Genomic DNA, 25541 nt, shown 5'->3' with positions numbered 1-25541 from the left:
ACAAAAAGACTTTGATGAAGAAACTGGGGAAATCCAGATAAAACCTGAGGCTTTGGCAAATCAAACAAATGTTAATTAGAGAAAGGGGTGGGGTGGGGGGTGCATATAGGAGCTATCTTTGACTGTGTATGATCTCTGCAATGTATTTGTAAATCAAAATTATTCAAAAATAAAAGTTTGTTATTAAATTAGAGAAGAGGAAGAAATCACAGAAGAAAGTAACATTTAATTAATATCAATAAACCAAATTAAAAATAGAAAATAACTCTTAAGTATTTATAACAATTATTAGTAAAAGGGTATATCCTTACTATGGAATACATTTTTGTAAATTAATAAAAGTGTGTTGATATCATCTCAAAAAGTAGTTATTGATCACCATCCCCAGAAGAAATGTAGTGATCAATAAATGTAAAAATCAGTTCTATCTTACTAGTAATTTAAGTTGCTAATTAAAGCAGCATTAAATATGCTTTTACCTCGTTCCTTGGGTGAAGATAGAAAGAAGACTGTTTAATTAAGATGAGGTTAGCCCTATGTGGGAAGAAGCTCACCTGCTTACCAGATCTTTCCCCCCCAAGAAATAATCAGATTTCTACATAAATCTTCCAACAGGAATATTCATCTCAAGAGATATTGATTAAGAACTCAAAATTAAATATCTGACAGTGAGGGAATGAACCAGAAAGATTTGACATTCCCACAGACTTTTATAGAGTCACTGGGCATTAGGATGTTTTGAAGAAAATGAAAACAAAGTCTGTTTGTGTCTTCTCAGGGCAAGGCCTCCCCTGTGTGCATGCATGCAGTGTCTGTCTGTCTGTCTTCATAGGGCAAGGCCTCCCATGTTTTCAAGTATGCAATGTCTGTCTGCCTTCTCAGGTCATACATAGCCTCCCCTCTGTGCACTGTGTCTCCTCAGGGTAAGGCAGCCCCTGTGTGTGCACCGTGTCCATGGGAAGGATGGCAATGAAAAGTCTGTCATGTTACACCAGCTGATTTGGGAAGAGTGAGCAAAGGGAGACTTCTGCCTCCTTCATGCCTCTTTGCAGTTTGTAAAACATTGTCTATAATGAGCATATATTACTTTCATAATTGGAGGAAAATTGACACTGGAAGCATGTGGCTAATGAGCTTCTTTCTTCTTTCACGCTGATTTAATTAAAAAAAACATTGCATTTTGTACAGTGGGAAAAAAATACTGTTTCCCTCTTTCCACTAGGAAGCTCCTCAGGGTGCTCCCACTGCCGAGTGAGAACTGGGGCGCTCTGGTTGGAGAGTGGTGCTGTCATCCTGACCCCTTTGCTAATAAGCCTCTACATCCACGAGAAAATGACTGTTTTATTGGGGACACTTTCTTCTTAGTGAATTTGAGAAGTGATTTGGAACAGGTAAGGGTTGAACTGAAGTCTTAAATTGGTAAACATATCTTCACAAAATGCATGCTAACTTAGAGGTTGATTTAGATATCAATTGCCCTGCTTTTAATTCAAGGTTTGTTGAAGAGATTGTTCTAAAAGGCCCAGTTTATTGTTTTTAATGGCTTCTGTTCTCCAACTCTTTGGATCGAGGAAAGGTTTTAAACTCAAGCAGCCATGAGGGTCTGGAGGAACAGGAAATTTATTCGCGCATGGATTTGGGAGTGTCACCAGTTTGCACACATATTGCCCTGCTTTCAGGCCAAACTCTGATCTGTGCACTTTAATCTCAAAAATCTCAGTGGAAGCATAGGAGTGTTAGCCCAGGATATCTATTTCACAATTAGACCCAGGTATCTTACTGTGTTTGCCTACCATCTAGGTGTTCGCTGATGTTGGAAAAGTGAATGCCATCAAACAACAAAACAAAACGAAACAACAACAACAAAACAAAAAACCCAAAATACAAAAAAAAAAACCAAAAACAAAATAACAACAACAACAACAACAAAAGGAACAGGCCAAGGAGCCCTGGAGTGGTGGGAGCTGTGGGCCTGGTGCACAGCAGGGCGGGATCGCATGCTCTCTCTGTGTGGCTTGCTTTGAGTGGAAGGCAACTTCCTCTCACCACAAAGAAATATAAGCCATTTACTTCTCTTTATGAGGAAATCAGCAGGCAGGTGTTGGTATGGTCCTGGTAAGGAGTTCTCTCTAAGATGGCCAGTCAATGAAGATATAATTTAAAACGCCAAGAAAGTCATCACTGGACAGCCTTTATTTCAACAGTGATTATTACTGGCAGGAACGGAAGCATTGTGTTTTAAATTCCAGTTCAAGCTCAGTTAGCTTTTTGTAGCAAAAGCTGAAGCGTGCAGTGGCTCGGCAGCTGGAGACCACAGGCTAGCTTAAAGAACGGTGTGGAAAATGAAGGGAAGGTGTCAGGTACCTAGATAGCTCTCAGTAATAAATACTTAGTGCTTCGTATCACCATAGAAAGAAACCCTTTTGTCTGACATGTAAAGTCCTTGAGTGTTCTGTGTTTTTAACAGGTGAATGATGAGAAGTTAATATAGGTTAATGTCGTAGTTAGGGTTAAATTCATATTTTCATCTGAATTCAGATACTTTGTGTCATGTTTTCTATTTTTATAATTACGCCACCTACTTACAAAGTATTAAAGGTGTGAGGGGAAAACAATGGAGAAAACTTAAATAAGAGAAATGGATTAAGTAGGAGAAATTTAGTTTCCCCTTTTAGGTTAACTGTGTCAAAATATAATCTCTACTTTTACAGTTGTCGTTTATATTCGGTCCTTTTAAAGAATTTCTTGTCCTACCAAATGGTAGTCCTGTACTTTGTACATTAGAAGAAGATTCTTGTATTTGGACATTACAGTGTCCACGGTTAGAGAAGCTGCTGTTGACAAGACTGTTTTCAAGTTGGTCTGGATGGAAGTTTCACTTTAATTGCATATTGTAGCAGTTGACAGAGTGTGCCTGTGACCAAAATAGTAACAAATTTGGAGCGATTGCTTAAACACTGCTCTCAAGGCTCCAGTGGGAACAAGGCTGCTCTGTGCTATTGAAAACCTATTCCTCATCTCACCAGGTCCAGCCATCTAGCAGGATTTGGAAATGTCACATGGTGACACAGCATCCTAATGGTATCTCTTGGGAGCATTTTTTCTTTTTTTTGTGGTGTGTGTGAATGCGAGACACTATCAAGGGTCCTTAGAAATGGAAACAACACAAAAGAAAATAAAATCACGGACAAGAGGCTAATCCAGCTCTCTTGAGCAGTGCTGCCATGTCTCAGATATATTGATTTAATTAGTCCCCAACTATGGCTTTCTTTGAGGTTTGCTCCATAGAGTTCCCACAGTGTTAGGTGGTTTCATTATACAACTTGTTTTATTATTTTCTTGAAGCTTAGCTAGAGAAAAATGCCTTGCTATGAGAAGCTTCTCTTAAACAGAATTAACATGCTGGAGTATTTTAATTAAAAAGATCAGAGTTTGAAAACAGCACAGAGAACCTCACATGCTTTCATTCCTCCGTACTTCCTTGGATTTATGATATTGTATCTGGGCCTCATTAATGCGGCAATGTGTGCTTTGTTTTCAAAAGTCCTCTTCTGTAGACAGTGTTGTGATTCACTGGTCATCACTGATATTATTTTTTGGGCATCCCAACATACTGAATATTTTGCATCTTATAATAGGGTAATAAAGATGAACCTCAATCTTTCATAAGATCATAATATGCTTCAATATTTAGGAAACATAAGCTGGACATGGGAGTTATTATGCCTGTGGTCCTAGCTACACTGGAGATACAGATAGGAGGATGTGTGAGTTCAGGAGTTCAAGTCTAGCCTGAGTGACATAACAAGATCTCATCTTGCAAAACAACAAGACTTAGAAAGTACAATCACTCTTCATTTTATTTTTCTAAAAGAAGCAAAATTGAATTTGGCTGGACATTGTGACCCAGATCAACATTGTTTTTTATTTTTGGGGGGCACTGAGTTAATAATTTATGGGTTTGAGGAATTTCTTTTGTAAAATTCATGTCTACACAGTACATGGATCATCTTTATTACCATGCATGCTTCCTCTTCCCCCTTCTTTTTTCTTGCTAATGTGATTAAAAGCAAATTATAGTATTGTGTCATTTCATCCCTATGTGTTTCCATATGTGTGTAGGTTTAAAAATAAGGATAAAAAAATAACCACAGCTACCATTATTATACCTAATAAAATAAGTTAATACATAAGTTTTATTAATTGTCATCAAAGTATTTTTAGTGGGTTTATTTGAAGCAAAATCCACATATTTGGTTGAGATGATTTATTGATCAATTTTTAAATGCTGATTATCTACATCTTATAAGGTTATAATCTTATTTTTGAAAACAAATAAACAAACCAATGCTTTTACTATTTTGTTAAAAGTTAAAACAGTGGTTAGAGAAATGATTCAGAGGTTAAGAGTACTTTTTTGCAGATGACCCAAGTTTAGGTCCCAGCACCCAAGCCAGGCAGCTTCCAACTGTCTGTAACACCTTCATACACCTGGTGTGTGTGTGTGTGTGTGTGTGTGTGTGTGTGAGAGAGAGAGAGAGAGAGAGAGAGAGAGAGAGGACAGAAAGACAGACAGAGAAGAAAAAGTGACATGACCAATTACAATTGAAATGTGATACCCCCAACACACACACACACACATGCACATATACATATATGCATACACATGCATACATACACACATGAACATATATATATATACACATGCACAGTACACACATGAAAATGCACACACATACATGCACACATAAACATATGCACACATATGCACACATTCACACATATGCACACATGCACAGAATATACATGCACACATATACACACGCGCACACATACACACACACACACACACACACACACACACACACACACACACACACACCCCAGAGCCACCATTTATTTTTCTGGTCTGAGTAGAACAAGATCATTTCTGGCTTTGCTATTCCAGTAAAACCCTTCATTTCAAATTCAAGTTGTATAAAATGGCATCCTTTAAAAAGACAGCTTCAATACCAAATTTGAGGCTGGATGGCTGTTTTTACAGTTAGCCTGAACCTGGAGATCTTGACCTTTATGACTGAGTCGTCTGTCTTACAAGTTCTCTCCTTCCTGGGCATAAGCAGTTTGGCCCTTCCCTTGGTGGTCTGTTGCTTCCGATGGGGATGACTTTGTCCAGTCACCTGCTGTGGTGAGGCTCTGCACCTGCTGTCCGTGATGTGCCAGATTTAAGGATGTTAATGGCTGGACGTGGTGCCACCTGTGGGCCTTGCTTAGGGACTGTGCCTGGTTAGTGCCGGAGCCAACGTGACCAGGCTTGAAGATCTCATATTTGGTAGTTCCCTCAACTGAGACTTGTAGAGAAAGATCAGAGGAGCTGTGTACATCCCAAAGCTAGAGGAAACCAGGGTAGATTTTCGAGTTATTGAAGTATGAAAACACTCATTTCAGAAGTCCCTGAGGAGAACAGGCCCTGGGCATTTGTGAGTTTCTACTAATAGTAGATTCAAAGGTGGGTGAAGAACCAAGTCCTAAAGACCCCACTAGGAGTTGCACAGTTGTTTTTGACTAACATTCAACTAAAGTAAAACATGTATTTTTTATTATTACATTTTCCCTTCATTTTAATTTTATGTGTATGGATGCTTGCTTGCCTGTGTGTATGTCTGCTCAACCAGTGAGTGTAATTCATAGTGTAGGCCAGAAGAGGGCGACAGATTTCCTGAACCTGGTGTTATGGATGTTTATTAGCCACCATGTGGGTGCTGAGAATTAAACCCAGGTCCTCTGGAATAGGAACCAGTACTCTGAATCACTGAGACATCTTTCCAGCCCCAAAGACATGTATTCATTTTTTATGTTTTTCATGCAACTCACTTTTGCCTTCAGGACCTGACAGGTCCCAACCAAGTATATACCAAATCCATTTGATAAAGGATTGCAGCTGTGCACAACCTACTTTATGACTTGGTATGTCAAATAATACTCAGCTCATGATGGGTAGCTCAGGTCACATGGTATCTTGTTGTCACATAGTCAAATGTTCTATTCCCCCTAAGGCCACATAGCAGGCCAAGAAGAACTGTCTCTCAAAAGGAGAATAGTCGTTTGTAGATGATGGTAGACCCTTTCTCCAAAGTCCCATAGATCCCTTCTGTGATGTACCTATCAGGCCTGCTAAAGGCTCCAAACAGCATCCCTATCTTCCACTGGCACCTCAGGTACCCTTGGGTCTGCTGGATCACCAGATGGTAGAACAGCCTGCACAGTAGCCTGGATTGTAAAAGATCCTTCTCCTGTTTTAGGCCCTACTCAAAGCTAGCAGCTTTTGAGTATTTAGTATGTGGGCCGGAGTAACAAATCCAAGTCAGGGATGTGCTGTCTCCAGAATCTAAATAGGCTCACTAAGCATTGGGCTTCTTTCTTGGCAATGGGAGGGTACAGGCAAAGTGACTTACCCTTTATCTTTGAAGGAATATTTCTGCATGTTCCACACTCTGGACTTCTAGAAATTTCACCAAGGCAGAAAGTCGCTGAATTTCTACCCATGGAGGTCAGAGGTGGGCACTGGGATGGAATTTCCATTCCCTGGGATGGAAATTACAGACAGTTGTACACTGCCGTGTGGATGCTGGGAATCAAACTGAGGTCCTCTGGAAGGACAACCAGTGCTCTTCACCACTGAGCTATCTCTCCAGCCCCTCCTCCTCTTTTTAGGTTAAATATTATTTTAACTCAAGGTTTCACTGTTTTACCCAAGGTAGATTAGAACTTGCTATGTATATAGCGCAGGCACACCGTGAACTTGCAATTCTCCTGACTCAGCTTCATAAATGCTGGGATTATAGGTATATAGCACCATGCCCAGCTTCCTTTGCCCATGTTTTTATGACATCAACTACATCGTGATCTGTATGTGCATAAAGAACATTGTGTAGCTTTGATGAGGAATTACTGTGGGTCCAAAAAGTGCACTCTTTAATGATTGGGTGAATGCCAGCATTCAGGCAATAGCCTACTGAACTTGGAGTTTTGAAGTCTGAGAATGTTTCAGGGACTTGTTTCACTACCCATCTCTCCAGTTACAGTGCATATCTTAAATGGAAAAAAATAGAGTTACATGAACAAGTTAGGTATTTTTAACTTCTGAATTATGAGTGGCTATGACTGGTAGGTTGCTTTTACATAAATTGCACTGGCCTTCGAGTCCATGTATGAGTTAGAGCTCCAATCCTTCTGTATTCCGTACACTGTGAGTTAGGGTAAGTCATCTACCATTGCCCCTGTCACCCACCCTGCCTGTTCTTCAGAAAATATGAAGTGTTTCTTGTTCAGATTATTTGGCAATGTTTGGATTATCAAGAAGTGGCTAAGTTTGTAAAAGTCAATCTATGTATTATCCTGTCTTTGGACAGGAGAAAAATGATGTCTGTGCATGTGAATTATGCATACAAGCTAAATGTATTCCTAGTATTGACTTGAGGGCAGAGTGGAATGTAAAGTTCAATGTATACCCTGGGGATTATGTTAAAATTATATATTCCTTTTAAAAAAAAGTTGAATGACATTTAAATGACATTTTTTCTCCTCTACAGGAACCAAAAGCAAATACCAAAGTCATTTGTAAGCGTTGCAAGGTAGTGTTGGGAGAGACCATATCATCAGGTAGGAATTTCATAATGCAGGGCTGAAATGACTGCCCTCTTACTTAAAAACAAAACAGATTTTATAGTCAATATATAGGAAAGAGTCATAATTAATTTACTTGATAGAATGCATGGTTTAAAGAAAGAAACCACCTAACGTTTCACCCAGTATGCCAATGAGTCTGTGCTTTCTGACCTTGCAAGTGCTAGTTAGCAGTGAGAAGCCATGGGTTGTCCTCAGTGTTTCATGTCCTCTTTGTAAAGCATCAGTATAGAGTTTGTACTTAGGTCCAACCTAAGGAAGGTTGGAACCTTTTTCTTCACACAATTCTTCTGTCAAAAGAGTTAATACCAGGAGATGGAGAAGTCAAAAGCTGCCATCTGCTTTATCATTGGAAGTAGAAGGGGCCTTGTTGACATACTAGAAAATGCATTCTGGGTTTTGTACTTTGTTCCTTATTCTTTATTTAATTTTCATAAAGACTTTTAAATTTTATTTTGCATGCATGAGTATTTTGTCTGCAAGCATGCATGTAAATCACATGAGTGCCTAGTGCTTGTAGAAGTCAAAGAAAGACATCTGATTTCCTGAGACTGGAGTTTCAGATGGTTGTGAGCCACGATGTGGGTGCTGGAGTTGAACCTGGGTCCTCTTCAAGACGAGCAAGCACTTTTAACCACTGAGCCATCCCTCCAGCCTCTCTCTCTTTTTTTAACTTAAAAAATAGTATTCGTGTGTGCATCTGCATAAAGGAATGTGGAGGTCAGAGGTCAGCATTGTGGAGTTAGTTCTCTCATTCCACCTTTACACAATTTCCAGGGGTCAAAAATCAGGTTGCCTAACTTGCCTGGAAGTGCCCTCACCCACTGAACCATAGCTTTGTGTCTTATTCTTTTTGTCAGTGGTATTACCCTTTCTTCAAACTCTCCAGTATACTACTTTAAAATACAATAATTAAAGATCTTTAAAGATACAGTTTAAAATGTCTAAAGAGCAACAACATGCTGTGTTTTCATGGGTAATGAATCATCACTTTTAATATGATTAATTAGAAGATTTAATTCAAGCTATGCACTTAAGGGAAGGCAGAGAGTGGTTTTTGTATGTTTGTTTGTTTTAATCTTTGGAATCTTATTAGTAGTTTCTTTTTCTGAGTAAGCAGGAAAAGAAACATGCACTGTAAAGATGTCAGTAAGAATATTATCCCTTTCCACCTCTTTCCCTGAGCATGAAAACAACCCCTTTATGTAATTTCTAAAAAATTAAGATATTCAAAGAGACGTTTCCTTGATGATGTGTGAGTACTATACTTATCTATGGGCATAAGAACAAATACTAGAATTAATGCAGGGCTTATGCTAGTTGTAAATTCTCCTCGAATAACTGTGACTTCACCAGCCCTGGGTAGTTGACTAGGTTTCTAGTACCTTGTTGAGTGGGTCCTATATGAAAAGATGTTGGTTACCACCAAGGTACTTTATCTTTAGGGTTATTGTGCCAGGCTGGTTGTGGTTCATAGGTGTCATAGGTGGGTAGGACTGTCGGTTATTTTCCTCCTTTGGTGACTTGCATGTCACAGAAGGCAATTTTTGTAAAAACATTACTGGCTTTCAATACTTGAGCAGAACCTTTCCCCTAGATAGTTGTTGGGGGCTTAACCTAAGCAAGTGCAGTAAATACTCTTCATTCGGGAAGCTGGAATGAACAATGTAAAACTGAACAAGTGGCTGGCAAGATGTTCTTCAGTGGACATCCCAAGCCTGACAACCTAAGTTTGACTTCCTTTAATACACATGGTGGTAGAACAGAATGAAAACCATGTATTGTCCTCTGACAATTTCAAAACTCTTTAAAGATAAATGTAAAACTTTTTCTAAGGAACTGAGTAGAGTTAGTGACTACACTGTAGACATATAGTAGACTTGTTCCACAGTGTAAGTTCAAGCCAATTAACTGGCTACTATATGAATAAACCAAGATCAAAACAAAAATCCATAGTTGATACAGTGTATTACATGCAGTGTCTTGCAATGGTCCAAAATTATTAGATTTTCAAAACAGAAAAAGAGTAATGTATACTCAAGAAAGATAAGGCTTTACACACAGTTGCTGAATAAGTGCATAGATTAGGAAGCTAATCTGTTGAAAAAACTACAACAATAAATAAAGAATTAAAAGAAAAAATCTTTGAATAATTGCAAATATTAAATTCCACAGAAAGCCGGGCGTTGGTGGTGCATGCCTTTAATCCCAGCACTGGGGAGGCAGAGGCAGGAAGATCTCTGTGAGTTCTCGGCCAGCCTGGTCTACAGATCGAGTTCCAGGACAGTTTCCAAAACAATACAGAGAAATCTTGTCTCTAAAAACAAACAAACAAAAAAGAAAACCAAAAAAAAACAAAAAACAAAAAAACCAAAAACAAACCAGATTCCACAGAAAAACAAATAGGTAAATTTAGAATTGAAAATTATAATAATATCTGAAAAGAAAACAATACTAGATGATTGAAAACACAGATTTGAGATGAGAGAAGATTTGAAAAAATATTGAAATTTTAGATTAATAAAAATAGTGAAACCAAAGGGCACAGAGGAGAAATAACTGGAACATCTCAACAGAAGCTCAAACTTATGGGACAGTATCAAGTGTTCAACACACATATAAATGGAGTCTCAGAATAGAGAAAAGAAGAGATAATAAAACAAGTTTGAAAAAGCTGATTGAAATCTGGGAGAAGTTTGGTGGATGACAGTGATTTTTAGGAGAAGGATTTTAGTGAACGCCAGGTGGTATAAAACTGCCAGAAGGCAGCGAGGGGGAAGGGATCAAAGAGCAGAGGGAAACCAAGCACACTCAGGGACTTCATAACACAACTGTCTGGGAATATGGTGACCTCCAAGTGGCATCAGAGTAGACTCACAAAGTGCTGTCAGAAAGACCTATCACCCAATAGTACTGCATCCTGCAAAAATCAATTAAAGAGAAGTTAGAACTGTTTCTAGGTAAATACATAAAAATAAAGTACTATAAGCATACCTGCTCTACAGAAAATCCCAATAGAAGTTCTTCAGGCTGAAGTGGAAGATGCCAGGAGAGTGTCTGGAAAAACAGGAAGGAATGAAGAGTATGGGAAATGAGATGTATATGGGGAAATTACCACAGAAGCAAAGTCAGTCCAGAATTCCAGGCACACCTCCCCTGCAAGGTGCCAGCCTCACACAAATAGAAATGAAGACTATACAGAACAGAGAACATTGTCTCCACAAAAAGCCAAGCTTCTGAACGCTGTACCCCCACCCCCCATCAAGGTGAGCAAAAGGAGAGCTGGGCTAGTCGCAGTAGGTGTCAGCCTTAGCCACTGTGGGAACTTCAGCCATTTAAATTAACATAGTCTGCCTGGGATTAGAACTATCACTATATGCTATCAAAGTCAGACTTCTTTCACCTTTGGAAGGAAACCTTTCCTTCAAAGACAAATTCTTACATGTAAATTTTCAAATACAAAGTTTGTTATACAACTGAAGCTGACCCCCGCCCCCACCCCCATGTCCTGGTTTTCCATAGCTGTGATCAAAATACCAGCAAAGAACTTAAAGGGACAGAATTTATTTTTCCTCCTGGTTTTAGACCTTTTACTCCTTGTCTCTGCTGCGTCTGGACCTGTAAAGAGACAGAAGGACATCGTAGTGGGTTTGCGTGGTAGAGGCTGCTCAGCTCATAACCAATAGTGGGACTTGGGGCTGGGATAGGACACAGACACCCCCCCGTCCCTCCCTCCATCCCCCCCTCAGGACCACCCTGCTAAACTACTTACTCTAGCTAGGGCTCACCTCCTAGACTAGCCATAATTTCTTAAAATAGTGCCAGCAGCTGGGCCTTCAACAGTGAGCCTGTGTGGACACTTTTTTTTATTCATTAATTCATTACAACTTTACCAGGAGCTATCACCGAGAGCTTGCAGTTAAAACAGACTTCTTATTGGAATCGTACTATCATATACAAACTGTAAAACATGCTTGGTATATTTAACAGTGTAGAAGACTGATCTGAAGATGGCTGGACACAAAACGAATGTAATAGTGTGTTTGGAAAAGCTCCATGATAGAATCTCTGTGACTGCACTGCTTTATAATTGAAGCTAGCAGTTTAGAGAGCCGTTGACAGCAGACTAGATATAAGTTAAATCAAGAATTAATAAACAGAAGAAAGATGAGAAGAATCTTTAACCCTGCACACTGCAGCAAAAAGGTAGTGTGTGGGGTATAGACAGATATAGAACCAGGCAATCCACTGTGTGTTTAATTATACATCTTTGTGAAAAGAGGAAAAGATGCAGCATGGGCTGTGCTCGAACAAATTGTTGCTGAGGATTCTAAGAAGCGACGAAGAGCAATCTACAGATTCAAGAGGCACAATGAATTCCAATTCGGTGAGGCCAAAGTAAGATAAGTAAAAGGAAATCTGTGTCTCGGTGCATCAAAGTAATGGCTGCAGAATGAAAAGCAACGAAAAAAAATCTTAAAAGCAACCAAGGGAAAAAATGACAGATCACCTTCAAAGAAACAGCAGTAATGGAAATTTGTAGAGAGGGGATGGCATTGTCAGTGTGCACAAAGAAACGACTGTTAACCCCAGGACTTTGTAGCAACTCAAAGTCCCCTCACCAAAGACACAAACAGAGCAGGATAATAAACCGCTAGCTACTGCCTACTAAGAGGAATTCCACCTGTACCCAGATGGAAGATAGTGACCCCAGAAAGCTCACATAAGATTGATATAGCGGGTGGTTGGATGTGGGTGACAGCAAATGAGTGCCTACTGCATGGAACCAGCGCAGGGGCTCTGGAATTAATAATTACCACCAGCGGGGACCTAAAGGGTCACAGTGTGACAGTAAATGATTCAGTTCTATGTGCGATAATAAGACTTCACAATAGTAAGGTGGAATCGACAGAAATGAAGGAAAATGTATGTTCATGCTTTTAGATACATAATAATGTACAATCATCATTGCATGTTTTTATTGATTATACTTTTTACTTTATTCTGTGTCTTACATCAAGAAATTGGAATTAAAAAACCCTTCTTTTGATATTATTATAAATGGATGACATTATCTTTAAGAAAATACCACTTTAAATTACTTCTGGTTTTATTTTGACCTGCTTAAAACATAAAATGTGCATGAAATTCTATTACCTAAATAACAATTTTCTTCCGCTTTCACAGATCTTAATTTGTTTTCAGTATTTTTATATTAATATTACCATCTCTGTAGTCTACATATTTTACAAGTTTTCATTAAGATAAACTGGTCAGTTCTTGGCTATGATGTTAAACTATACATACCGTTTGAAGGCTTTTGCCAGGAGCCCTCTCAGGAATCTATCATTTTCCATTCTGGCAGTGGTATGTGAGCAAACCTGTCCATTTCTCATAAACATCCACCAGGCTACACTTGCCCTCTAAAAACATTTTGTTTGATGCTAAAAAAGAATTCCATTTTGTTCTTGTTTCCTTTCTTACTAATGAGATTAAACCTTCAAATGGATTTTTAAACAATCCAAGATAGTTATATTAATGTTTATCAAATGTCTAGTCTGCTGTTTAATTGTTTTTATAATTGACAAAATAAGCAGAAAGTCAGATTTGGTGAGGACCATTTGTAAATACAGTCAGTGAGATTCCAGGTAGATAATGATGTCAGGGTTACAGCTCTGTGCTTTGGGGAACCTAACTAACAAGCCTGCCTCAGTCACTCTCTGACTGGTAGCTAATCCACAGAATTGAGGAATCAAAGGTCTTAATTTTGGGCTAAAACTGTGAGATCCCAACTTCCCATGTGCAAGGCCTTCTTGGTGTAGATGCTGAGCAGACTCCACATGTCCTGAAGTCTTGGAGTCTGTTTCTCTTACTTTTTTGAGACAGGGTCTCTCTGTAGCTTTGGAACCTGTCTAGGAACTTGTGCTGTGGACTAGGCTGGCCTCGAACTCACGGAGATCTGCCTGTCTTTCCCTCCTGAGTGCTGGGATTAAATGTGTGAGCCCCTACTGGCTGGCATGGAGCTATCTTTTTACCAAAGGTAGAGTGCCTTTTCCTTAAAACTCAGTACTTTCGGGAAATTGTTATTGAAATACAGTTTTATCAGTCTGTTGAATAATCAAAATAATTTGGAAGGTCATAATTTAGGGCCAGCATGTCTGTGATAGCAGTGTATTGGAAAGATTTTTAATTTTCTTCTTTTTCATTTCCAGAGACAACTAAATTTTACATGACAGAGATAATTATTCAGCCATCTGAGGGAAGTTTTCCTAATATACCAAGGTACATATAACAAATCAAGTTATTGTATAATTTGAAATATATCTCTGTATGACCTTGAAAACATACTTAACATGACTATAAGTTTGGTATTATGGATGCTATCTATTAATCTGTATTTCTTAATTATACATTACATTTTTAAATGAATTCTATAAACATAATACCTTAATCAAGGGTAGAAATATTCATATAGCATAACAAAATTAACCTTAAATTTATGCCAATAAACTAAAATCTATACCAATGAAAAATATTTAGAGACTAATAGTTGTTTTTTTATTAAAGTAAATTCGATTATCTACCATTTTATCCATCATTTCTGTATTATATGCCCTTTGAACATATGTTACAGTTGTGTAGCTTGGTCTTCTTTTGGGACTCCTAACAGCAGGAGCAGGGGCTATCTCTGACTTTGTTACCTGCTTTTGAGACAATTTTCTCCTTCTGGGTTGCTTCATCCAACCTTAATAGGAGAGGAGGTGCCTAGTCTTTCTGCAACTTGATAAACCATGGCTGGTGGATATACATGCGAGGCCAGCCCTTTTCTGAAGAGAAGGAGGAGGAGTTGGTAGAGGGGGAAAAGGGGTGAAGGGACTGGGAGGAGAGGAGAGGAGGGAGGGAGAGGAAATGTGATTGGGCTGGGGGGAGTAAGTAATTAATTAATTTTAGAAAAGAAAAAAGAAAAAGAAATCAGGCTGAGCAAGCCATGGGAAGCAAGTCTGTAAGTAAGCAGCTCCCCTCCATGGCCTCTGCATCAGCTCCTGCCTCCAGGTTCCTGCCCTGCTTGAGTTCCTGTCCTGCCTTCTTTGACAATGAAGAGTGATGGAATTGTTCACCAAAATAAGCCTTTTCCTCCATGTTGCTTTGGTCATGGTGTTTTATCAGAGCAACAGGAACCCTAAGTACAACCATGATAGACTATGAAGTGGAGGAAAAGTAATCCCTTTCTTTACTCAAGCTGGTTTTGTTTTTGTTTTTGTGGTTTTTTTTTTTTTTTTTTTTTTGGTCATGGCATTTATCACAGCAACAGACAGCAAATTAGTACATACATGTTAATTGTACCCTGAATATAAACTTGATAAATTTTATCCTCTTTTATAACTGTTGCTTAAGGCAGTTTAAATGGAGAAGTTCAACACTGATACTGTCTTAGTTATCTATCCACTGTCTGATGAGCTATAGCATGTCAAAGTTGAGCCTTTGGTGTTTTTCCATTCAGCGGGTAAGGTGTGTATGGGTGACTTGTTGCCCTGACAACATAACTAACCAAAGCAACGTAGGAGGAGGTGACTTCAGCCCGCAGTTCAAGAGCACAGTGATTTATGGCAGGGAAGTAATGGTGGCAGGACCTTGAGGCAGCTGGTGACACTGTTCAGGAAGCAGAGAGTGACAAATGCTTGTGCTCAGCTTGCTTTCACCTTCTTACTCAGTCCTTGGAGCATGAAACAGCGCTCTTCACAGTAAAGACTGGCCTTTCTACTTTAATTATTCTAGTAATTATTCAACAATCCCTTGTAGACAGGGCCAGAAATTTGCCTCCTAGGTGATTTTACATCGTGTCAAGTTGTTGGTCAATATGAATTTGTCACGGGAATAGTTACATTTGGGATGGAAAATACATTAATGCTAGCGAGATGAGTTTTAAGGGGAACGGAGCACACACGAATACATTCTAATTTTCCAAAGTGCAAGTTAGTTAAGACTTGGCAGCAATGGATGGTGGTCAGAGGAGCCTGGCGCATGCTTTTAGGTACCTGTGCATCCTTCCGACCCATGTTGTTAGTAAGAATTATGGGAGGTGCATGGTGACAATGACTTTCTGTTCCAACAGGTCTCAGTTTGTTCAGAGTGTCATTGCCCGGTGCCTGGTGGAACTCTCCTCTGCGAGAAGCACTTTTAGATTCACGATTCAAGGTCAGGATGGCAAAGTGTACATCTTGGTAAGGAAATTTCTCATCCACTGTTTGATGGCCTTGTAATCCAGGGTTTCAGAAACTTTTTAGTTTCCATCATTCTATTTTCTTACCTCTCAAGTCTGGAAACTAGAACATGACCATAAACTGAACTTCTAATATCAGGTAAGCCATAAATCAAGCTTACTTCATTTACTAACACATGACTGGGTACCTTTGTATCCTAGACTCTGAGGACGCAGACAGAAGGGAAACTCAGTTTCTGTCCTTTATAAGCTCATACCCAAAATGATGCTTTTTGCCCTTGGTGATGGCTCTTGTGTCACATAACTCTTTATCATTCTCCTCTCTCTGTATTTGTTACTCTTAGCATTGAAATGGGATACTTCTGTGTCTGCCTCTGGCAGCTTGGTATTTGAGAAACAGTAGCAAATATGGAGAAGAAGCTGGCGTTGTTGGATCTATAAACCCCATGTGCTGCAGGGGCCAGCATCATCCTGCCCTCTGTTTAGAATGCTCTGTACAAGTAAATTTTGCCCCTTTGTTTAGAAACCCAAACGGCCTAGACCATACTATTCTCTGTGTTGGTTTTCTTCAACTAGTTAAACCATATGGAGTGTTTCTTATTTGAAAAACTAGGAAACTCACAGAATAATGTGTGATAGCAGTGTCATAGTTTGAAATTACTGTTTGTTTTCTTTGTGTGTACCTGCATGTGTGAGGACATACATGTTTGGATGGAGGTCAGGGGTCCATGTATAGTGTCTACCTGTTTTTTGTATGTTTTTTTTTTGAGATGATCTCTCACCAAGGCTGAAGCTCAGCCAATTAGACTGGAAGTGTCCAGGGAGCCCCAGGGATCTGCCTGCCTCTGCCCACTAGTGTAGAGATTATAGCCACATTCTGCAATCCCAGGTTTTTACATGGGCTCTGGAGATTGAACTTGGGTCCTCATTCTTGCATATCAAGCACTTCATTGCTCAACCCATGTTCCTAGCCCTAGTTTTCTTGTATTGAAAGAGTTTCTAGCTGAAAGTTATCTTTTAATTTTCTTAACATTGAAGTTTTGTTTTTCTTACTTTTTTGCTTTGGGGAATATGTTTTGAAAATATTTTCAGACAGTAGGAAGAACCTAAAAGCTGTTTTCCCTGTCCTGTCTACTCTCCAAGACTAGGTTTGTCATGATTTCCAGAAGCAATTGTAACAGTTTGATATATATACATATATATCTCATATATGCATGTTTATATATATATATTTCTACCCATATCCGAATTCTCACAGGTACATGAGTTTTTAGTGAAAAACAAAACTATTAATTATTAGCTTTTCGGTTTCATGAAACTGAAAATGAGGATTGTTTCTTGTTGGCATAAATGTAGGTTGAATTCTATTCAATTCTTTTTGTTTGTTTGTTTGTTTGTTTGTTTTGGGGGCACAGGGTTTCTCTGTGGCTTTGGAGCCTGTCCTGGAACTCACTCTGTAGACCAAGCTGGACTCCAACTCACAGAGATCCACTTACCTCTGCCTCCCACCAGCCAGGCATGCACCACCACCGGCCAGGCTGAATACCATTCTCTGTTGTTTTTTTTTGAGACAGGGTTTCTCTGTGTAGCTTTTGGAGGCTGTCCTGGAACTCTCTCCGTAGATCAGGCTGGCCTTGAACTCACAGAGATCTGTCTGCCTCTGCCCCCTGAGCTCTGGGACTAAAGGCATGCTCCACCACTGTCCAGTGCTCTATCTATTAAGTGTAGTGCAAACATATAAATTTACCCACGTTCCTGTTAGTTGTATAGACATGTTTATTGTTCATCTCATGCCTGCATTCTCCTTCTATTCTTTGCATGTCATGTTGAACCCCTCACTGATGTTTGGGAACTCCAAATATTTCAGATTGATTATAGAGTTGTAGTTTATATAGTAAATAGTTTTTCCTAATCAGTTTTTTAAAAACATCATATGGCTGCTCTCCCAAATGTTCCACTATTTATTAAAAATAAAAGCCTACCCTACTTACACATTATATATGTAATTATGTTTCTTGTTATTTTTTGTGGGTTTTTGTAGTGACTGTGTACAATATAGATAGAGTCGCATTATTCTCCTCTGTTGACTTCTCTTCCCAAACTTTAGCTCTGGATATTAAACTCAGACAGTTTGGTGATTGAACCACTGAGAAGTTCCAGGTGTGTCAGGAAGTTCCCGCTGTTGGAAAATGCATCGGAAGCTGACTCCAGCTCTGCCTGGAATGCAGTCAAAGTCCTCTACCAGCCCTGCATCAAAAGCAGGAATGAAGAGTAAGTTGTGCTTGTGTTTTTTCTGTTCCACGTTGCATTTCAGCTGTGATCACTGTGCTGGCACTAAGAAGTCAACGAGTTAAATGCTCTTTGATGCTGCTAGGAGTCACACTGCTGAATATTGTGCTTTGCAAGTAGACAGAATTATTACAGATAATTCTGACCAATATGCAGAGTACTTGCTTTTCCTGAAAACAGTTAGCTTTTTTAATTACAATCTCAGCTGTCTGTACAGATGGCTACTATGCTAAGGCTGTATTCAACAACTCAGCACTGCCTAAAGCTCTATTCAGGCTTTCAGGGTACCGCCGTGAGAGAACAATCCCCATCTTTGGGTTTGCTTTTGTAACACACAGAAATGGCCAAGAAACAGAACAATAAACACATTAGAAGATTTCTATGACTTCTGTGTGCCCAGTGTGCATCTGACCCCCCTCCCCCGCCAGCACCCAGTTCACGTAAGATTAAAACAGCTTTGTGAAGTAGGTGCTGTCTTGACCCTGGTTTTAAAGATCAGAATTCTAGGATGCGGTGGCTGAAGTACAGAAAAGCAGAAGCGAATGAGGTAAATGGTACTTAGGAGGCTGCACTCTGTACTGAAAAGCAAGAGGTTCATCACTTAACGTAGGTAGTAAATGGAAACTTGGAGGAAGTGAGGCAGTAGGGATGTCTGGTGAACAACAGCCTTCAAAGCAGGAGACATCAAGTATTTTAGTTGGATGGTCGGAAGTTTATGCTCGTTCTCTGCTGCCTGATGAATTTGATCAAATGTGTGATAGGAACAGAAAGATCCCAGTTCCTTTTTTTCTGATAGTAAATAAGAGTTAGTTTTTAAAATCAGTGCTACTTTTTAAAATTGTGCAAGCAGTACAAACCATAAAAGATTCAAATAAGCTGAAAATTTGAATATGTGTAGACTATGGAAGTCATGTTCCTCTCCATGAGTAAAAGGTATGTTTGTGTGTATTCAATTCTTGTTTGTATTCATTTTGCATGGACAAAATTTGGATGATAGGCATATGCCTTTCACACTTAATGTGAATAAAACCCTTTCATTGGAAGGTCTTCCATGGCAGTGCATGATATTATATGAAACAGATAAATGGTAAATAGTTTAACCATGTTTCTCATTCATAGATATTTCCATTCCTGCTTTTTGCTGTTATAATTAATGTAGAGCTATATACTGTTACATCATTGTTTTCTAATTATGTGTACTTTGTTTTAATAAGAGAGGTTTAAAGAGGTGTAATTGTAGACTTGAGAGTATGTACATTTAAATTTTTTGGTAGGTAATCTCAATTGCTTTGCAGAATGACACTCCAAACTTATACTGTGACCTGTAGTTTCCTTTTTGCTCATTTCCCTAGTTTTATCAGGACTAATATTTACATTTTGCCCATGTGATGCTGTTTAAACAATAAAGGGTCAGCTGATTATCCTTATGTACTATTTGGCATGTTCGAGAACAAGCTTCTGTGTTTTGTGCATTGAGACTTTGGAGTGACTAATAAATGGCCTGCTCTTAAGCTGCTCATTGATATGTCTTTTGTTGATGTGTGCATGTACCATTGCAGACTTAGATTTATATAGTCACTTATTGAAAATTCCTTTTATTTGTATTTCTTTTGAAACATAGTCTTGAGAATGATGGTTTAAATCTCAAGTAGTATAATTAATAGAAATCATTTTTGTGCATCTTCTAATTTGAAGGTATGTAACTGAATGTGTTTGTGGCATGACCATTTGCCTGGTTGTATACTTCATCAATAGGACAGTTGTTTCTTTCCCACTGATGCTAATTTTATTTCTAGTTGGTCTCCTGTTGACATTGCTATATTTTATTGCATTTCTCTATTTTTACCTGCCTTGTGTCATTTTATCTTGTGTGTGTTTCATTAATTTGTACTTTGTAAATGGCATGCAGCTGTAAGTTTCAAAGCTTCAATGAGAGTGAATGCATTCTTGTTTTTATTTTATATTAATATTTAATTAATTAGTTAGTTAATTTGCCTCGGATGATTGTGAATGCATTGGTACCATGGTGGGGCAGCATTTTGGGAACTGTTCTTTTCTCCTTGTTTCAAGGCAAGCTCTTTCTTGTTTCTGTTGCTGGCCAGGGAGCTACTGGATAATTCTCTTCTCTTCACATCCTGTCCCACTAAAGGGATGCTGTGATTACAGATATGTATCACTATATCCATTTGTTATCACATGTGTTCCCAGGACTAAACCCAGGTTCACAAGCTTATGAGGCAAGCACTGTTACCCACTGAGCTCTCTCCTTAGTGCAGGTCTCCCGTTTACATGGTGGGTTTAATTACATTTTCTTTTAATTGTGATTATTCGCATACTTGGACGTAGTCCGCTATCATTTAGTTAGTTGCCTTCTCTGTGCCATTACTGTCTTCTGATTACTTAAGAGTAAAAAAATACCAATTTCAAGATGGTTTTCATGGTTAGCCTAAAAATTTTAATGCGCATATTTAAGCTAATTTCTTTCACTACCCATGTCTTAACTTAAATCGCATTTTTGCTCTTCAGTGAAATGGAGTTTCATTGCTCTTCTATTGTTTCCTTCTCAGCTATTCCCTTTGCTGTGTTGAAAACTATTGTCATTCTGATGATTATGACATTTCTTCACGTATCCAGCCAGAGTCTACCCCATTAGCTTGTCTCTTATGCATTAGATCATTAATATATACATAGTTGTGTATTTCTATAGAAATTAGAAAGTGTGTAGGGGTGACCCCACAATACTGTCCACGCCCAAAGGGGTGGGGACAGGAGATGGGCACAGGAGAGATATTTAAGGAAAGGAAAAGGAAAAGCTCTCTCTCTTGGAAACCTGTCACGCTTCTGACCTTTCAGCTTGTGTGTAAATTCTTTCTCTGGTAAATAAATGTATTATATTCCATATTGCATTGACCTCCCTCATCAAAAGATTTCGCTGTTTTATAAATCCTCATAAACATATCACTATATTCTACATTTTTGCAACTTGTTTCCTGTTCAGTATTCCTTTTTTTCTGCTTGATAAGGCACATTTTTGTTTGCTTTTCTTTTTTTAATTTTTAAAATGTATTTTTATTTATATGTATAGTGTTTGCATGTAGTTGCCAGTAGGGGGAGTCAGGCTTACTGGAACTGAGGTTAAAGATGGTTATGAGCAGTCTTGTGGATGCTGGAAACAGATTCTAAGTCTGCAGCAAGAACACAGCAGGTGCTCTTTATCCCCGAGCCTTCCCTCCAGCTCCTGGTGCTTTATCTTTGTTCTTCAAGACAGGAATCACAGTCTGATAGCAAGCCTGGCCAGGAACTCACAGTACAATCCAGACTGGTCTTTAATTCTTGATGATCTTCCTGCTTCAGCCTCTCAGAGTATTAGGGATATAAGTGTGAGAAATCAACGGCTTGATAAATTATGCTTTCTAGTTGTTCTTCCAAATTTGTGCTTTATTCAATTCTTAATATCTGAAAGTATCTTACACTTGATCTGTCTCTGAAAAAAATTAAACATCTTTTTAAAAAGATCACCCTCCCTGGGGATCAGAGTGGAGATTGGGTGGGGAGCTGGGAGGCATGGTGAGCAGGGTGAGGGAGGAGGGGAGGGAGAGGGACCTGGGATTGACATATGAAGTAAGCTTGTTTCTAACTTAAATAAAAAAAGGAAGGAATAAAAAGTTTAGTGTGTGTACACATGCCATAACATGTGGGTGGAGATCGCAGGACAACTTACAGGAGTCAGTTCTCTCCCTCCGTATGTTCTGGGGATGGAACTCAGGCCCTTAGGCTCAGCAGCAAGTACCCTGGACTCACTGGGATATCTTACCAACCCTGAAAACCCATTAAGATATATTCTTTGCTTGTCTAAGATTTCATATAGGTGTACACAGAATTTCGTCAAACCATACCTCTTCCTAAGGATATTAGTCTTGAGGCTTATAATTATTCTTAAACCTTCCTGTTTTCTCTGTTCACTTTTTTCTTTCTATATTAACTCTTCTTTTTGGGGGGGGGGAGAAAGTTTGAGTTAAATGCCTCTTTTTCATGGCTTTTCTCTTCCTATATGTTTGAGGGATTGATTAAAATTCCTGTGCTAACCTAGGCATTCTGGTAGTAGCTAGGACTGCCTCTGTGCTGCCCACCTTGCTTGAGAAAGAATTCAAAGCAGTGTCTTTGTACAGTGACACAGGGTATTTCTTTGTTTGGTAATTGCAGTTCCTTTGCTGGTGACTGTAGATTCTTGGTACCATAGCCTGCCTTCGTGGACGAGAGAGAGAATTAAGAAGGATAGGCCAGTAAAGATGTAATATGTACCACTTTGCTGTCATTGTTTTGTTTTATTTGTGTTTTGGACAGGGTCTCCCATAACCCAGGCTAACTTGGAGCTACATTCTTGCCTCTAACTCCTGAATGCTGATATTAGAGTATGCACTACCCTGCCCAACTCATTTTTCTCTTGGTAACTTTTGAATATTAAAAAATGATTCTGTCACATTGATATGTTGCATATTGATTATGTGAAGGATCTTTACATTTTCTCATGGAACATTATGTGAATTTAGTGAACTGTCCCTGTTATTTTACTCATTGTTTGTTTTAAATCTTTGTGTGCATGTGTGCATGCCATGACACATGTGTGGAAGTCAGAGGTAGCCTTGGGTGTCTGTTCTCGCCACACACCCCTCCCCCTTGTTTTTATACAGGGTCTCTGATTGTTTTGCCAGTACATATGACAGGCTGGCTGGCCAGCGAGTTTCTGATAGTCTCTTGACCCCTTCTCTCATCTTGCAGTAGGAGCGCTAAGGTGATAGATGAACACTACCATGTCCAGTTTTCTGGATTTGGGGGTCAGAGTTCAGGTCTGCACACTTGGGCAGTAGACACTTTACTCACTGAGCCCCTCTCAAGCCCCATTTAGATGGGGAATGTCCTTCTGTATATATGTTTCTCTTATTGGTTGACGAATAAAACACTGTTTGTCCAGTGAGGCGGGAAGATAGCCGGGGTGAGGAGGCAAAGAGAATTCTGGAAAAGGTAGGCAGAGGGAGCCCACCAAAAGGAGTCGCCATGTAGGAACTGGGAAGAAAGGATGAGCCAGACATTCTCTAGTAAGATAAGACCATGTGGAAATACATAGATTTATAGAAATGGGTTAATAATTAAGACAGAGCTAGCCAATAGGAAGCCCTAATCGTCAACCAACAGTTTAATAATTAATATAGCATCTCTGTGTATTCATTTGGGGCTCAAAAGCGACTGTGGGACCAGGCTGGAAATAAGTTCCAGCAACACAATTTCACTCATTCTTAACAAATACTTGCAGAATGGTAATTCACTCTCTGTAGTCAGTTGTGTTTTGCTGTGTTTCATTAAAAAAGAAAAAACTGCTTCCAGATAACTTAGGGGCAGTTCAAGTCTAATAAATGACTTTGATTCATTACTTTATCTGTTGTATAAAATAATTTTTATTGTGTTTTTTTCCCTTCCTTTTGAACGGGAACCTTGTAATTTGGGTAGTATAATCTGAGTGATTTACTTTTTTGTCTTTTAAGCACATTAGTGTCTTCTTTTGGGGCCATAACTAAGCAAACTGTAGACTCTCTGGCATATTCTTGACACATGGGTGGTGCGTTAACTATTTTAGTCCCATTGGCTAGAGGTTTTTTTCTAGTGAGAGTGTGAATGGCCAGATGGTAGTCTAAAAGAGGAAAACAGCAAATGTAACTATGGTTTTATTTCCTTGAGCACTCACAAAAAGAAAAAAAACTGTCATGTAATATTTTTAGAATATTCGTTCTTTCTAGCAACATCGCTCATCATTTTGAAGAATGGTTTTTCATACCTTCCCTCCTTGCTTCAACCAGCATTTTCATACATGGGTGAGCACCAATTTTTTTTATTTATTTAGTTTCATTTTTTGTTCCTACTGGCCCATGTTTTATACTGGCAGAATAATATGTTTCATGTTTACATTATTTAGTTTGCATATCAGAGCTCAGATTGTATGTATTAACTTTTTAACATTGGACATAAATTCTATAGTTTGACTCTGCTATTTTCTCCAACTATGTACCATATTCATTAGACTTGGGGTAGCTTTGCCCACAGTGGATATTTGGCAATGTCTAGAGACAAGTTTGGTTGTTACAACTTGGAAGCATCTAGTAAATTGTTAAAGAATTCTCTTAAACATCCTGTGTATTGGGGAGACCCACCTATAATAAAGAATTTTCTGGTTCCAAATATTAATATGCCAAAGATGAAAACCTGCTTAGACATGTTTCTTGAAGTCAGGCTACTTTTGCCTTATCCTTCTGTGTGTGATAGCCCACAGTTCTCTTGAAATTGTATTTAGATCAGCAAATAAAATCAATTCTACTATGACACGAACCGTAATCTTTGTAATATCACAGGCTAACTGTTAAAACAGAGTAAATGGAGAAATACAACCAAAATTTTGTTGTTGTTGTATTTCTGCTTTTCTGTAAGGGAAATGATATTTATAATGACATGCCCAGAATATGATTGCAGGGTCCTTTGGTTGTTGTGTTTTTGAGTGACCTCTGTACTGTTTCCCAGAGCTGTCCAAGCAGTTTACAGATGCACCATGCACCTCGACACCCCCCCACCATTACCCATACCCCCTCCATATCCCCACACTCCCACCCCCATTTGGGCTTTTATGTTTGTATATCTGTTGATTTTATTTGTTTCTCTCCTTTTGGTTTAGCTGTTTTTATTTGTGTGTGAGTGTAGCTTTAAGGAGGAGGAGGTTGATTTTAAATGAGCCAACCTAAAGAATATGAGAAGAGATCTCATTGCAGCCTTGATGAGCATTGTCCTTGATGATCAGTGATTGTCCAAGTCTCATTGCTGCTGCTCTGATAAAACCATGACCAAAAGCAACCTGAAGAAGAAAGGATTTATTTCAGCTTACAGATAGTAATCTGCTGTCCAGGGAAGCTGAAGGCAGAAACCTAGAGGCAGAGACCACAGAGGAACACTTCTTACTGGCTTGCTCCCTATGGCTTACTCAGCTTGCTTTTTTACACAGCTCAGGACCAGAGTTGGTACCACTCACAGTGAGCTTGTCCCTCCCATATCAATCAATCAATCAATCAAGAAAACACCCCCGTATGCTTGCCCACAGGCCAATTTGGTGGGAGTATTTTTGCAATAGGTATTCTACCTTCCCAGGTGACTCTAGTTCGTATTGAGTTGGCAAAACCTAGCCAGCATAGTGACACTGAGCATCAAGTCGTATGCTTTGGTCATTTGTATGTCATCTTCAGAGAAGTACCTGTTCAACTCCCTGTTCTAGGGTTTCACTGGATTATTGGGTGTTTTGGTTGAGTTG

At 39.0% G+C, this 25541-nt stretch overlaps 1 protein-coding gene across 2 annotated transcripts in view; it reads left to right on the top strand.

Moving 5' to 3' along the window:
• Positions 1–25541, top strand: part of Ube3d (ubiquitin protein ligase E3D) — a 134477-nt gene that overhangs the window by 20710 nt on the left and 88226 nt on the right. For both annotated transcript variants that reach the window (XM_013116073.3, XM_021229324.2), the window contains exons 4-8: positions 1223–1391; positions 7593–7662; positions 13899–13968; positions 15800–15908; positions 18015–18178. In XM_013116073.3, coding sequence (XP_012971527.1) covers positions 1223–1391; positions 7593–7662; positions 13899–13968; positions 15800–15908; positions 18015–18178 — 582 coding nt within the window. The remainder of the gene's footprint in view (positions 1–1222; positions 1392–7592; positions 7663–13898; positions 13969–15799; positions 15909–18014; positions 18179–25541) is intronic.

The sequence above is a fragment of the Mesocricetus auratus genome, unplaced genomic scaffold (genome assembly GCF_017639785.1).
Source record: "Mesocricetus auratus isolate SY011 unplaced genomic scaffold, BCM_Maur_2.0 Super-Scaffold_100691, whole genome shotgun sequence".
NCBI classification, from domain to species: domain Eukaryota; kingdom Metazoa; phylum Chordata; class Mammalia; order Rodentia; family Cricetidae; genus Mesocricetus; species Mesocricetus auratus.
Note: the sequence above shows the minus strand (reverse complement) of the source record. Positions and strands in the feature narration are given on the sequence as shown.